This window comes from Oncorhynchus mykiss, chromosome 12, assembly GCF_057628025.1.
Source record: "Oncorhynchus mykiss isolate SJ-2025 chromosome 12, ASM5762802v1, whole genome shotgun sequence".
NCBI lineage: Eukaryota > Metazoa > Chordata > Actinopteri > Salmoniformes > Salmonidae > Oncorhynchus > Oncorhynchus mykiss.
This window is the reverse complement of record NC_143033.1, coordinates 87,241,364-87,256,134: the sequence shown is the minus strand read 5'-3', so window position 1 is coordinate 87,256,134 and position 14,771 is coordinate 87,241,364. Positions and strand designations below refer to the sequence as shown.

The following is a 14,771-nucleotide window of genomic DNA, read 5'->3' as shown; positions in this document are numbered from 1 at the left end:
CCAGAGATGTATTCATGAGGTTCCTTCCCCCTAAAGTCTGTCCCAACCTTAAAAATCTGAGAGTTTTGCCATTCTCTTTATTTATGTATTTTTCTAATGCTTTATTTATCTCTATATTTATTTATGTATTTGGAATATTTATTTCTATGTTCATTTATTCATGCTTTATTTTGTTTTTTTCAAGATCTCTGTACATAGCTGAGCTGTGCGATGCGAATGCTGAAGTAAGCCCATTTAAATGTGCAGTACATTTAGGCAAGTAGATGGATTCTCCAGCGTCCACTTCAGGGTGACATTTGGTTAGGGCCTGGGTGTCCCACTTCTTCCTAAAGAGTCCTAAAGGGCACATTGAGTTTAGTTGGGGCTCTTGGGGGAGAAAGAGAAGGATTGAGAGCCGGGATAGAATTAAGAATATATTCGTTTTTTCCTCCATTTCTTCTTGGTAGAGGAATCTCTCTTAGTTCAGACTCAGATAGGAGGCCCAGGTGTTCTACAGGAGGCATGTGTGCAATACTCTGCTGGTGTGTCTGACTTGGTTTAACATTGGAAACGGCCTGGTAGGGTAGTGTTACTATATGCCTACCACTGGACCGCTGTGTATGTCTGTGTTTACAGAAGGATCTGATAATTATGCACATTTTCTTTTGCTTGTTACTGGAAATATTAATTCAACATTGGCCTTGCAGCTCATAGTTAATTCAATAGGAGCATTGACCGGTCAGCAATGGACAATTGAATGTATGTTGACTAGAAGGAATAAAGAAAAGTTAATGAATGCCCTACACTGACCGCCATCATTATCATCACATCACCACCTACATCTTTATTGATGTGATCTTCAAAGTTTACCTTTAGCTGGTAACCTCACAGGGACAGACACTGTGTATGGACAGACTCACCAGGAGGGGAAGAACCTGCATCACCATCTCCTGTGTAGGCTCTCTCTCTCTCTCTCTCTCTCTCTCTCTCTCTCTCTCTCTCTCTCTCTCTCTCTCTCTCTCTCTCTCTCTCTCTCTCTCTCTCTCTCTCTCTCTCTTTCTCTTTCTCTCTCTTTCTTCCCTCACCTCTCTCACTCCATCCCATCTTATTCCACCAATGGGCTCTCTTTTAGCCCAGCATTAATCCCAGAGTTTTGTTTGGAGTTAATTTGTTTGTCTTAAGCTTTGTTTACACCAGATTGATATCTCAATAAACAGTGGAGCCGTACTGTATTGTGGTAATGCTAGTGATTATACAGCAGAAAGCACTGTAGGACCCAGAGACCTGCTCAATGGGAGTTTCACCCCCATCTAAATCCCTATGTTACCTCTGATTAGGATAATAACACTGGCTAATCATTTACTGTGCTGAGACCACAGAGGGAGAGACCTCTATACACCCACACACACACACACACACGCACCCACACACACTCTCTCTCCCTCCCTCCCCCTCACTCTCTCACCCACTTCCAGCCCACTACTCCCTGCCCGTGCATCTAGCCCCTACCTCCATGTGTGCAGGCAGGTGGATTGAAGGTTCTTATAGGATAGAGTTGGAGTCAGTCTGTCCCTTCAGTCTGCGGCCCCTGCAGCTCTACCCCAGTAGAACAGTCATCTCTCAGTGTTCCAATAGACAGCGGAGGACACTGTGATCTGACAGTAACGTTGCCCTGCTGCTGACCTTCTCAGATGGACTGTTTCTCTCCCAGGTCTGTGATGCCCATATCCTGTGACCTCTGCGTTAGTGTGAAAACATGTCAGTGGTTCCTCTGCAGCGGAGCGGAGGAGAGGAGAGGAGGAGCACTGGGTCATGTAGTCTATCCCCAGGGAACTGCCATAAAGGGAGCGGTGTCAGGACATGTGATGTCACAGTTAGCCAGGGACAGAGTGTGTGTGGGGGGATGAGTGTCAGTGTGCCTGTGTGTTCGTGCAAGGTTATACAGGAAGCAGAGATAAGAATGTGATTTATTGTTCTAGATGCCTTACTGTTGCCGTGGTGAGGAGTCAGGAGGTTCCAGTTGATCAACTAACCAGGCGCATTAGATCAACTCCACTGGCCTCACAAACCCATTGTAACAGTAACACGGAGGTCTCTGTCGGTGTAGTGAAATTATTGAGATATAATAGGAATCAACTGCCACATCTACTGGACAAGGGAGGTTTTCAGAGTGATAAGGAATACAACAGGTTTTCCTGTAGAGAATAATAAATTAGTACTATTTTGTTATTGGTCTCTTGTTACGTGTCCACATGACTATATACAGTACATATATCATAGTTTTAAGAATATGTGGGAGTATGATTACACAAATGCAGTGACAAGGATTGTGCTGTTTATTTTTGTGTTGGGTAACTGTCCGTCCATGGAGCTGAGTTATGGCTCAAAGCGGCGGCCATCTTTTATACACAGGGTGGGACTACAACAGATGGATTTCTGGGTAGGGTAGGCTGGGTACTCTACACCCGGAACCTCTGGTCCAAAATCAAAAGACAACACACACACACATACTACACGCATAGTAACACACATACATGTCCAGTCAGGTTAGGTAGTTTAAACTACTGTGTACAGTGAAGTGGCGCTAGAGATCATAAAAGATCATAAGGGATTTACCGTTTACATGTTTAAAGTCGATCCACGTAACCGTAGGAGCTAGGAGCAGGCTGACGTTGACCTATTCATTTTTGTAGGCATGTTTTTCTATTTCTGAATACACATACCAGTACTCTGGCTCCTCTGACTGTGTGACTCTGATCTGAACTGTGTCTGAAACTCTGCATGTGTGGATGACTAACGCTATGGGACACTGATGAACCATCTCTGTGGTGAGCAGCTCCATGGGACACACATACTCCCCACGAGGCTGACTGGTCACTGTAGGCTAGAGATGCTGGTCTAAGTGGCCAGCCACCTATCGAGGTCTATTGGTGAGTGTTCTGCATGGCTGTAAGTGAACAAGGGCAGGGTCTGGGAAATGTGCATGAGATGTTCTGGGCTCTATACTGTAGGAGGGGTTGTGATGCTGTTAGTAGCAGGTCAGTATGTTCATTGGTCAGACCCAGCCAGACAGTATTAGACATTAGGAATGACCAGACAGGTAGACAGTCTAAGGCAGAGAAGTGTTGGTAAGAGATGAGTGACGACTGGTAGAACTATTGCTGGGTGTATGGATGGAAGGGCTCAGTTTGGGAGGTTCATCATCAGTAGGACCTTTGAGGACGGAGTACTGATCGTGTGCCATTGGGGTGATGATAATGTGTACATCTCCATTTAGAGTACTTCTCTTAGATTTTACTATGATGGGTTTTTCTCCATTCATTTATTCTGTACTTCTGAATCCTTTCTAAAGAGAGGTTGATGTAAAACCTTGATTCAGTTTTGTTCTTTTTTTATTTGAGGACTGATGTGTGATTCTTTTCTCACGTCATTGCTTTGACAGCTGTCTGTCTATCTGGGCCAAAGGGGGTGGTGGTTTTCTGTGAGCGTTTGCGTCATCGCAGGTCAGCGCGACCCTGTATCAGCACATATTAATAAAAAACTATTTAAAATCGAACTACCTTGTGTCAATAATGGACTAGAGTTTCCCTCCAATCTTTCCATGTGCATTCATTCTAATGCTGTGTGGGTGTCTTTCAAGATGAAAATGAAAAGGTGTCTTTAAGTGCTAATGATTTATTCATGGTTTGGCCTGCAGGGTGATGGGGATCTGAGTATGGTGGTGTATTAAACCTCAGCCTCGTACCAACAGGACCCTGCCTCTGCCTTGCTCTGAGTAAACTCTCTTCTCAACCACATGCAGATGGAACTGTGGGTGGGTTGATTCTTGTCTTCTATCCAAGGCCTTCAAACAAACAAAACAATCAAAGAAAAGCTAAAGAAAGGCGAGAGGAAGGAGACGTTGTTTCTGTACGAGTCATGCTCTCACTCCCACTCAGGGTTGGTTGGTTAGCGATAGGTCCTGTACGCCCACCATGATTGGAAGACGACCAACAAGGTTATTCTATGTTGAGGAGGGTTAGTTCATGCTGAGAAATCAACGGTTGTTCATAACAAATGGTACTGAGCACCAGTGGCAGACATTGAGAACAGAGGTGGGTGGTTTCAGTCAGGGCTGGGCAGATCACTTAAAAAATGTGAAGAGTTGCTTAGGTATACAGTAGACTTAGTGAGCCGTATGATAATGCAAACTGCAGATCACATGGATAGCAGTATGGTGCAGTACTGTACAACCACCATTTTGGATGTTTCATAGCAGAAAGCCGACCATTCACAGGAAGTTAAACTACATTAGTGAGTTTGCCATGGCAACAACAAACTACGAGCATGAATGTTTCTGTAGTGCGCACTTCCCCTAAACTTATAGTTTGTGATGTGAGGGCCCTATATTGAAGTGAAGGGGTTTGTAGTACAGTATCCAGCCTCCCTTGAAAGCTCATTGTTACTGATAGTGTGTCATCAGTGTTTGATACGTGTCTCCTGGAGGGGTTCGTTTCCTTGATGGCACATAATCATGGCCATTGTAGAATCTGATCGTTAGCTAATTAGCTCTTAGCTAATTATTATGTGCATCAGAGCGTCTTAATTCATAATTATATGGCTTCCTACTACCATTATCATCAATCCTGTCCCTCTGCTCCTTTGCTCTGTCCGCTTGGTGTGTGTGTGTGTGTTTCATACAAAATATAATGTGTGTGTTTCATACATTGTAGTACATGTATGATACACACACTCCTCCCTCTCCTGGCCCCTACTGTGCCCCCTCAGTAGTAGTCCCTGTGGGGGAGCTCTCCAGCCTTGACCACACAGTCACCCCACACTTCAGCACAATAAAATACAGATGTAAACACACGCCTAGGGCCTACTAGGCAGACAGATAGAGGGGGAATCACACAGCCTCCGTGTCACCCCAGATACACTCCTCCATCTCCCCAGCACTCACACAGCCACAGAGGTGAGGCTATCTCAGCAGAAAGGTAAAAATAGCCTTTGCCAAGGTTAGTGGCCATTTTGGGCACTCTGAGATGGCATGAGTAGTACACATCACCCACAGAACCTAACATCGCTGTAATAATAGACAGTCAGCTATTAAACTCAGACTGAACCAGCACTGGTGATGTCACTGGGTTCTTCCTGGTTCTTTACTGCCCTCAAGTGTTTGGATTTAGCTGTGTTACTCTATTATACACTATGTGTCAAGGTAGTGATAGTAGGCTATGATTCTCCTTTATCCCCCCTCCATCTCTGCACCAGTGTTCTCTCCTTCTCTCGGTTAGTGTTTACTACAGAGTAGTGTCCTCTCTTTGGCACCTCTCTGCATTCCCTTTCTCGTCTAAGCCAAGTAGGATGTTAGAGATGAGCAAATAGTCCTCCGCTCCTAAAGGGTGTCTCTGTGCTCCAATTGTATTTGAAGAAAATACAGCATGCGGTATGAGAATAAATATATATGTTTTAATGTAATATATTTTGGATACAAATAATGGAAAATGTTTTAGTCACTAAAATAATATCCCTCTATACGGGAGGGTAAAATAATGTCCCTCTATACGGGAGGGTAAAATAATATCCCTCTATACGGGAGGGTAAAATAATGTCCCTCTATACGGGAGGGTAAAATAATGTCCCTCTATACAGGAGGGTAAAATAATATCCCTCTATACGGGAGGGTAAAATAATATCCCTCTATACAGGAGGGTAAAATAATGTCCCTCTATACGGGAGGGTAAAATAATATCCCTCTATACAGGAGGGTAAAATAATGTCCCTCTATACAGGAGGGTAAAATAATATCCCTCTATACGGGAGGGTAAAATAATATCCCTCTATACGGGAGGGTAAAATAATGTCCCTCTATACAGGAGGGTAAAATAATATCCCTCTATACGGGAGGGTAAAATAATATCCCTCTATACGGGAGGGTAAAATAATATCCCTCTATACGGGAGGGTAAAATAATATCCCTCTATACGGGAGGGTAAAATAATATCCCTCTATACGGGAGGGTAAAATAATGTCCCTCTATACAGGAGGGTAAAATAATATCCCTCTATACGGGAGGGTAAAATAATATCCCTCTATACGGGAGGGTAAAATAATGTCCCTCTATACGGGAGGGTAAAATAATATCCCTCTATACGGGAGGGTAAAATAATGTCCCTCTATACAGGAGGGTAAAATAATATCCCTCTATACGGGAGGGTAAAATAATATCCCTCTATACGGGAGGGTAAAATAATGTCCCTCTATACGGGAGGGTAAAATAATATCCCTCTAAACGGGAGGGTAAAATAATATCCCTCTATACGGGAGGGTAAAATAATATCCCTCTAAACGGGAGGGTAAAATAATATCCCTCTAAACGGGAGGGTCAAATAATGCATTAGTCATACAAATTCAATCTAATCAAGCAAACAAATATATAAATAAACATTTAAAAAAGGGATTAACAATTGTTACATATAAACTTGACTGTTACACTTCAGAATGGTAAGTAGTTATACAGCATTTCCCATAACTTTGTCTCTAAGAAGTGCTAGTTTACGGTAACAACTAAGCTAAAAACTATGGATTTGAACCACAGTTGAGCATAGATACTCTGAATGATAGAAACCACAGCTGGGGGCAACCCCACAGCTAGCAGCTTACCAGCACAGTATTATACTAGCATTTTACTATACAGTTATGTCCTATGTATGCATTAATGCATCATTCATGTTGTTAAGAATGCATTCATTAGAACATATAGCACTATACAAGAAGCAGCTTCAAGTAAGTGTTACGATATTATATAATGTCATATTATACTGTTCTATATTACAGTGTATATCATGTTATTTTTTATTATATTTACACTTAGTTTCATCTTATATACTATATATTTTCAACTGGCTACATGCCGTTGCTGACCAGTCCTGGTCCTGCTTGTTCACCAGAGCAGTTTTCTTCATGCGCTGACCAACAGGGTTGTTCTCCAACCTTAGACACAGAACACAGTAAGACAGGCTGGTTCAGGAAACATGGGTAAAAACACGGTTATTATACAATCCTGTACCTTCAATTCAAATACAGTGGAGAAAAAGCTCAGAACAGTGTTACTTTAGCAATAGTTACAATATCACCTGTCAGACATGGGAGGTCCTCCATTCATCTGAGGAGGTCCTGGACTCTGCACCAGGAGTCGCTTCCTTAGTCTCATCGTTAACCCTGTTGGAGTAATAAGACATCAACATTCACATTCATGATCCACCATAATACTGTCCCCTAAAGAGACAGAGGCTAACATGAACCGTGGGAAAATGGAGTTGGTAACATTATACCCAATGAGTTGTGGATGTATCAATATGTAGTCAGGTTTACCTTAAATTGCATGCCCCATTGTGAGATTACAGAGGTACGATCTTAAATTGATCACTCTTTTGTTGCTGAGCATTTGCCCTAATGAAAAATGTATCAACCCACATAACAATTCACATTTCCTGTTGCTGCAAGACTATTTTCCTGCTGTAGCAAACCGGCTCAAATTAAGATCCTCCATCTGTATCATTCAATGAAGATCTATCAAGGTATTCATCATGTGGTAAAGTTTACCTGGCCTTATGGTTTCCATTCACCAGAGGAAATCCAGCATGTCTCTTCTGAGAGAATTCAGTATCTGTTCCCTCACGGCCCATTGGCTGAACGAACATCTTGCTTGGCTCACCTCTCTCTCCTTGTCTGCTAAACATTTTTTTTTAACATGCATGAGCATTTACCATGCTCATTAGGTATTACAGGTATTAGAATATAAGGATCATGTGTTAAACAAACTAGTCTTTCTATTAAACCTGTGGGATCAATGACTCATGGGATCAGCTCTGACGGAGGATAATGATACCCAACCGGTAATGAAGTAATGAGGGTATTTCTCAGAGAAAGGTTAACCTGTTCACAAGATGCCCATTCAGCAGAGAGGACTCCTGACTGTGTGGTGGCTCCCTCTCCTCTTCCACCCCATCCCCCTGGTCCCTGATGGTTCAAAGGGACAAATGCAGTTATAGATTGAGGAAGACATGAAGTATAGTAGGAACATAAATATTACATTCAATAGATTGGCTGTCTAACCTGCCAATGACAAGCGCAGATCGGAGAGACTCAGCGTCCCCAGCAGCTGGATCATCAGGTTCTCCGTTGTCCCTTAGAGAAGTTAAAACAACAACACGTGTTACTTCTTGCTGCTCTAAGCTGTTGTCTGGCATGATAACTGATATTTAGTAATGTAACATGAAACACTTCAGCACATTAAACCACGTAACTACTAAAAATGTCCTCAGGTTGACTGAGTCTGACTCACCTCTGGTTTTCCCTGTTGGTGTTAAGGTAGTCCCGACCCATCTGAGTTAGCTGTGCAAGAGCAAACCTGATGTGGTGTGTGATGAAAAAAGGAAATGTTGCGTTCAGTCCTAAATCATACGTTTATCCTCTCTGAATTCATTTTGGACAGCTAAGATGACTGGCTGTACACTCTGAGCCCTATTGTTGATGCAGGTCATAAAAGGTACTCACGAATGTTTGTCTCTCCAAGGAATGTTGACATATCTGTACACTAAGAAACCAACAATGCCCAGCAGCAGAACCAAGATAACCAGAACACCAGCTGAAAAACAAAAAGCTGTCTATGTCAGTTGTTGAGATCCTGTTAAACTGTGCTATATAAGTATCATGTAAAGGAACAAAACATGACATACTGTCACGCCCTGGCCATAGAGAGGCTTTTATTCTCTATTTAGGTTAGGCCAGGGTGTGATTAGGGTGAGCATTCTAGTTTCTTTATTTCTATGTTTTCTATTTCTTTGTTTTTGGCCGAGTGTGGTTCCCAATCAGAGGCAGCTGTCTATCGTTGTCTCTGATTGGGAATCATACTTTTTCAGCCTTTTTCCCACCTGTGTTTTGTGGGTAGTTGTTTTCTGTATAGTTGAGTTGCCTTACGGAACTGTTCGCTTTCGTTTTGTATTCGTTATTTTTGTTCGAGTGTTTTTGAGGAATAAAGATCATGAACACTTACCACGCTGCACCTTGGTCTCCTTCCGACGACAAGCGTAACAATTTCACTTAGAATTCACTGTATCACAATGCCAGTGGGTCAGAAGTTTACATACACTAAGTTGACTGTGCCTTTAAACAGCTTGGGAAATTCTAGAAAATTATGTTGTGGCTTTTCGAAGCTTCTGATAGGCTAATTGACATCATTTGAGTCAATTGGAGGTGTACCTGTGGATGTATATCAAGGCCTACCTTCAAACTCAGTGCCTCTTTGCTTGACATCATGGGAAAATCTAAAGAAATCAGCCAAGACCTCAGAAAACAAATTGTAGACCTCCACAAGTCTGGTTCATCCTTGGGAGCAATTTCCAGGTGCCTGAAGGTACCACGTTCATCTGTACAAACAATAGTATGCAAGTATAAACACTATGGGACCACGCAGCCGTCATACCGCTCAGGAAGGAGATGCGTTCTGTCTCCTAGAGATGAACGTACTTCGGTGCGAAAAGTGCAAATGAATCCCAAAACAACAGCAAAGGACCTTCTGAAGATGCTGGAGGAAACAGGTACAAAAGTATCTATATCCACAGTTAAACGAGTCCTATATCCTATATCTAACTGACCTAATACGGGGAATTGTTAAATGTCAGGAATTGTGAAAAACTGAGTTTAAATGTATTTGGCTATGGTGTATGTAAACTTCTGACTTCAATTATATAATAAATAAACAATTCTAAAGATTAACAGAAAATACATTCCATACAAAACTAAATAAAGCAGTTAGTATTACAGCTTAGCAGCAGATATACTGTAATATCGTAATACTGTTAGTGTTAATGCAGACACATTTTCAGAGATTTTAAAACAACTAGTGCAATAAATGTAGATAAAATATGAAAGAAGTACTATTTTAAGAGCTTTTCTCAATAAAAAACTATACTTTCAAGAATGTGGATCTGCAGTTCTGTAAGTCCATTATTCATGTTTCTAATGGCATGAAGTTTGCAACTTGTTTTAGCCACAAATGAAAAGTGGGTGGGTTGTCATTTTTCCAACACACAAGAATACATTTATTTGGAAAGTAAGTTGTCAGCAACCTTATCTTGTCTGAATCAAGCGCAGTATTCAGCATTTGATTAAGATGGTAAAGGCTTGGGTACTGTACCAGTGGAAGCTCCTCAGAGGAGGAAGGGGAGAACCATCCTCCTCATATAATTTCATATTAATCAAAATATTGTAACATTCAAAAAGTGATCCTTTATAGATAAAACTATACTAAATATATTGACTGTTTTGCAATGAAAGGTGTACAGTAGCCTCAACATCACTATATAGGGTAGCAACCATGGTAGCCAAACCATGGTAGCAACCATAGTAGCTAAAGGACAGCTAGTTTCGTTCCTCCTCTGGGAACACTGACTTCAATACAAAACCTAGGAGGCTCGTGGTTCTCATCCACTTCCATAGACTTACACAGAAAGTATGACAACTTCCGGAAGACATCCTCCAACCTATTAGAGCTCTTGCAGCATGAACTGACATGTTGCCCACCCAATCAAAGGATCAGAGAATTAATTTAGTACTGAAGAACAAAAAGCTACAGCTAGCTAGCACTGCAGTGCATAAAATGTGGTGAGTAGTTGACTCAAAGAGAGAAAGAAAAGGTGAGAGGAGGAGAGGGCATAGATGCGAGAAGGAATTATATAACGATCTGGCTCTATGAAAGTTAACTATTTTTGCGTTTGATCGGGGTGTATTCATTCAGCCGATTCTGTTGAAAAATATTTCTTAAACGGAAGCAAACGGAACGAATCTGGGATAAACATACCTGAATTTGTCCAATAGAAACTCTTGTTTATAACTGTTGTACTAATGATTACACCCTACATCAGATAGATGCAGACCAGAGTGTGCAAGGTGGTATTGAATGTGTGTCTGTCATCTTGATTACTAAAATGTATCTCGACCTGAACACCTACATTGTAAACTTTCATTCATAGGCTAGGTTGTAGCAAATTCATAAAGGCTATAGGGAAAATTAGAGTATCATGTAGGAGCCTAAATCTATCGATGTTACATTGAGCTGGGTGAATGGAATCTGAATGACAGTCACCTACCATGCTGTAATAGAAATAAGGCCCATAAAAATGTTTATCGTCCTCCCTCATCATAAACAGCACCAACCACCACTGGATTGTACCAATACCATATCTAAATGATCTGAGTGGCTGTATGAATAGAGCGCCAGAAATCCATTAGCTTATTGCAATGCCAGAATAGATTAAAAAAAGTTTACAGTTTACAGTTTAATTCAACAGGGGTAAGCTAAAACATGAACATTAATTTGTAGTTAGTGTCCTTAATATTGGGACTAGTAAATGGGAAGTGGATCTTATTACAGCTCTCAAGTCAAACCTCCTCATCAAATTCCGTGCCTAAGTCATTTTCCCACATCATTTGAAGTGAAACAAAGGAGGATTCATAATGTTTGGATAATGTACAATACATATTATCAAGTATTACCTGCATTTGCTTGCTGTTTGGGGTTTTAGGCTGGGTTTCTGTACAGCACTTTGAGATATCATCTGATGTAAGAAGGGCTTTATAAATCAATTTGATTTGATTTAATTTGATACAGATGTGGTTATTAATTCTTAACTTCTGATAACTGAGATCTCAGCTTTAATTATTTGATAAATATAAAGATAACATTTCTGATTTGAAGGCACTTAAAACAAATGTGTACCAGGGATGTTATATTCGGGATGGATTTGTATAAATCCCTTCATTGTTTTTAATCCACTATGGAACAAGTCTGCAAACCTCCTACGACCCAGCGGGCACCAATTATGAAGGCCGACTTTTAAGAACACATTGGGCAACAAGAAATAGGAGCATATTAAAAAACGTGTTTGAAATACCCAAGTGCTTTCTACAGTCTGCCCATGCCATTACTGTGTATTTATTGTCATCACAAATATGATTTAACTGATTCAGAGGTAAAGGATGGCTAGATTGATATTCAATCTGAACCCATGACGAGTCATATCTGCCCAAAGTCCCAGACAAGAATTTGCGAGTTTGGGCTGACCAATAGTAAAGTTGGAAATTGGGCAGCTCCATTCTTCATAGACTCAGGTTTGACCAGTGTTATGTTTATCCTCCAATCATTGTTATGGGAGAGTCTTTCATTTTGAGAGGTCTTTAATTTTGCTAAAGAGGGGAGTGTAACATGCATTCTGGTTGCTCCTTTTTTAATTGATAGGCAAGGAGCTTACTTGATTATCATATTCATATGTTTTTGTCTAACATGGAACATGTTATCATTGATATGGAGAGTTTGTTAAAGATTTCGTTTGCTTCAAGATTTACGTGCCTCCAATTCTCAGTAGAAAACCTTTTGTGCAATTGTTCGCATCTTTCTCAATGTCACACAACTTCTCACTGTTCTTTTTCTTAAATGAGGCATATGAAATAATTTTACCACTTCGAGTGGGTTTTGCCGCCTCCCATACAGTGGAAGCATCTAATGTACAGTAGGGTCACTATTATCTGTATGTAATTCACAATCCCACAATGCATTTCTGCTCTGAAATGTTTATCTGCCATTAGATGTATTAAGTTTCTCATTTCTGGATAGAGAAACAAAGCTGCTCAGGTTCACAGATAAATATATTTTGACATGATTGGATAAGTCAAACGTTCCAATAGAGCAACTGTTCACAGCAGATAGCTGTTGGGGAAAAATAAGTAGTCTATTCTGGAATATGAGTTGGGTACATTAGAAAAGTATCATCTTTGGCTTGAGGTTTGATCTCACGCCAGACATCAACTAGTCCACATTCTGAACCCAGACTGTTCAAAACTCTTGCTGATTTAGTTAGGGGTTTGTTTGTCTTATCGCATTTGTCCATAATTGGGTTCAGAAGAAAAAGAAGAAGGAGCTGTGGTGACAGTAGAATGTCAAACAAAAGAAAAAATATGGAAACACTCACCAGTGATTTCCTTTGTGTGGCTAGTGGCTTTGTCTCCATTTCCTGAGTTTAATCAGAGAGTAAAGTCATTTCAATTGAATATGTACTTTATTACAGATGGAGATACTATAGACAGTAATTAGCTGTCTTTATAGTAGTTAACTTACCTGATGTGTTGTCCGAGGTGTCAGTCAGATTGTCAGTCAGATTGATAGTTATCATAGCCACATGCTCCCTCTCTACAGACAAAGATCAGACAAAGAGGTGATATCAGTTTGCTAATATTAGAGTATTGTCAGTCTACGTTTTTTACATTTCAGCAGACGCTCTTATCCAGAGAAATTAGCGTTAACTGCCTTGGATATATGTACCAATATGAAAGTGCAAGAAGTTTAAAATGAAAGAAAATAGGAACATCATTCTTTACCTGCAACAATGTAATACAAATGGCACTCCTCAACCTTGCCCTTAAGAGAAGACACATGGGAAGTAAGTATCTCTGAAATCATTTTCAACAATCAAATCATCTCAATTGTGTGAAATAATAACAGGACTCACCTGGAGAACATGAAAGAATTTGAATGTTAGATTTAGGCATTCAGAGAGGATGACAGCACTGTTGCTCACATTTATCACCTTATCAGAGAGATGTGCCTCAAAAGGCTTGTTCATGCCACGGTAGGCTATTGGAGTCTGTGGGAAAGCACATAAGAAAATAAAGAATTTAATTCAGGTTTGAATCAAAAAGCCCTGTTTTGTCATACAACATAGTACTTATTATCTAAAAAAAAAAAAAAAAAACATACCTGATTCTACACCCTTTCCCCCAAAGTGTACACTTGCACACTTCCCGCCATGGTTAAAAGCATTGGAACGGGCGTAAACATTAGCTGCAGGGACTTTCCAACATTGTGAAATCCATTTCGGGAAGTGTGCACTTGGGGGAAGGGTGGAGAATCAAGACAAAGTCTGTAGTACAAATCCTGAATTAAACCATAAGATCTCCACTAACATTGTTTGAGTCCACCTCAATTTCAGATCCAGCCGGAGTTTCATATGGGTACACATATCCAATTCCCGTCCACAAATCTTCACACCTGTCCATTTTCTCGATGGGAGAGCACGCTAAGCAAGCTACGGAAGAAGACATTCATTTAGTACAACTTTCTATGTAACATTACTTTAATGTTACTAACAAACTTCCTTAAACACAAACACAATGAAATAGAGAGAGACTGCAGCTACCAATGTTTGAGATCCTAATACAGTTAAACAAATCACAGGTACAAACAGGTTGTGTATGAGGCTAACGGGTTGCTAGCCGACCTCGCCCAGGTGACACAATACAGTAAGATAACTTTCTGCCTTCAGAGAGTTTTATAGCAATGTAGCTATGATAAATTGCGAATACTGTTACAACTTAGTCTTTACCTTGATACGGGAGCACCAAAAAAACAAACAACAGGCTGAATGGATACATTTTAGTCTGTGGTCTTGCCTTCTGGTTCTGTAAAAAATGTTTCGCTTTTCTTCTTCCTGCTTCAGTAAATTCAGTTTAGAAAACAGGAGGAGTTATAAGTGACTGTATCACCACAGTTTCTGTGGTGATACAGTGTGACCCTGGCTATCGGAAAATTCAAAAAACAAGACAATTGTTCTGTCTGATTTGCTAAATAATATAACTTTTGAATGATTTATACTTTTACTTTTTAGACTTTTTATCAGCAAATATGTTTACTTTTGATACTTAATTATATTTAAAGCCAAATACTTTTAGACTTTTACTAAAGTAGTACTTTA

At 40.4% G+C, this 14,771-nt stretch overlaps 1 protein-coding gene across 9 annotated transcripts; it reads right to left on the bottom strand.

The window, feature by feature from the left end:
• Nucleotides 1–5,410: 5,410 nt before the first annotated feature.
• On the bottom strand, nucleotides 5,411–14,587 carry LOC110538680 (uncharacterized). Of its 9 annotated transcripts, none has more exons than XM_021625644.3 (13): nucleotides 14,403–14,587; nucleotides 13,984–14,105; nucleotides 13,530–13,664; nucleotides 13,399–13,438; nucleotides 13,139–13,210; nucleotides 12,993–13,034; nucleotides 8,521–8,611; nucleotides 8,309–8,374; nucleotides 8,080–8,151; nucleotides 7,900–7,983; nucleotides 7,567–7,695; nucleotides 7,098–7,182; nucleotides 5,411–6,954 (listed from the first exon to the last, which is right to left on the bottom strand). In XM_021625644.3, exons 1-12 carry the CDS (start codon nucleotides 14,449–14,451, stop codon nucleotides 7,101–7,103), a joined length of 984 nt encoding a protein of 327 aa, XP_021481319.2. In that variant the 5' UTR covers nucleotides 14,452–14,587; the 3' UTR covers nucleotides 5,411–6,954; nucleotides 7,098–7,100. The 9 variants fall into 9 exon arrangements, with proteins under 9 accessions (XP_021481319.2, XP_021481320.2, XP_021481321.2 ...); XM_021625645.3 differs by having other exon boundaries at nucleotides 7,567–7,692; XM_021625646.3 differs by having other exon boundaries at nucleotides 13,599–13,664; nucleotides 14,403–14,566.
• Between the last annotated feature and the right edge of the window lie 184 nt (nucleotides 14,588–14,771).

Coding starts and splice junctions, on each gene's coding strand:
- LOC110538680 (XM_021625644.3), bottom strand. CDS start 14,451: ATGTATCCATTCAGCCTGTTGTTTGTTTTTTTGGTGCTCCCGTATCAA. Junction 14,106..14,402: donor TTTGGTGCTCCCGTATCAAG/GTAAAGACTAAG, acceptor CTTCTTCCGTAG/CTTGCTTAGCGTGCTCTCCC. Junction 7,183..7,566: donor AATGGAAACCATAAGGCCAG/GTAAACTTTACC, acceptor TTACTCCAACAG/GGTTAACGATGAGACTAAGG.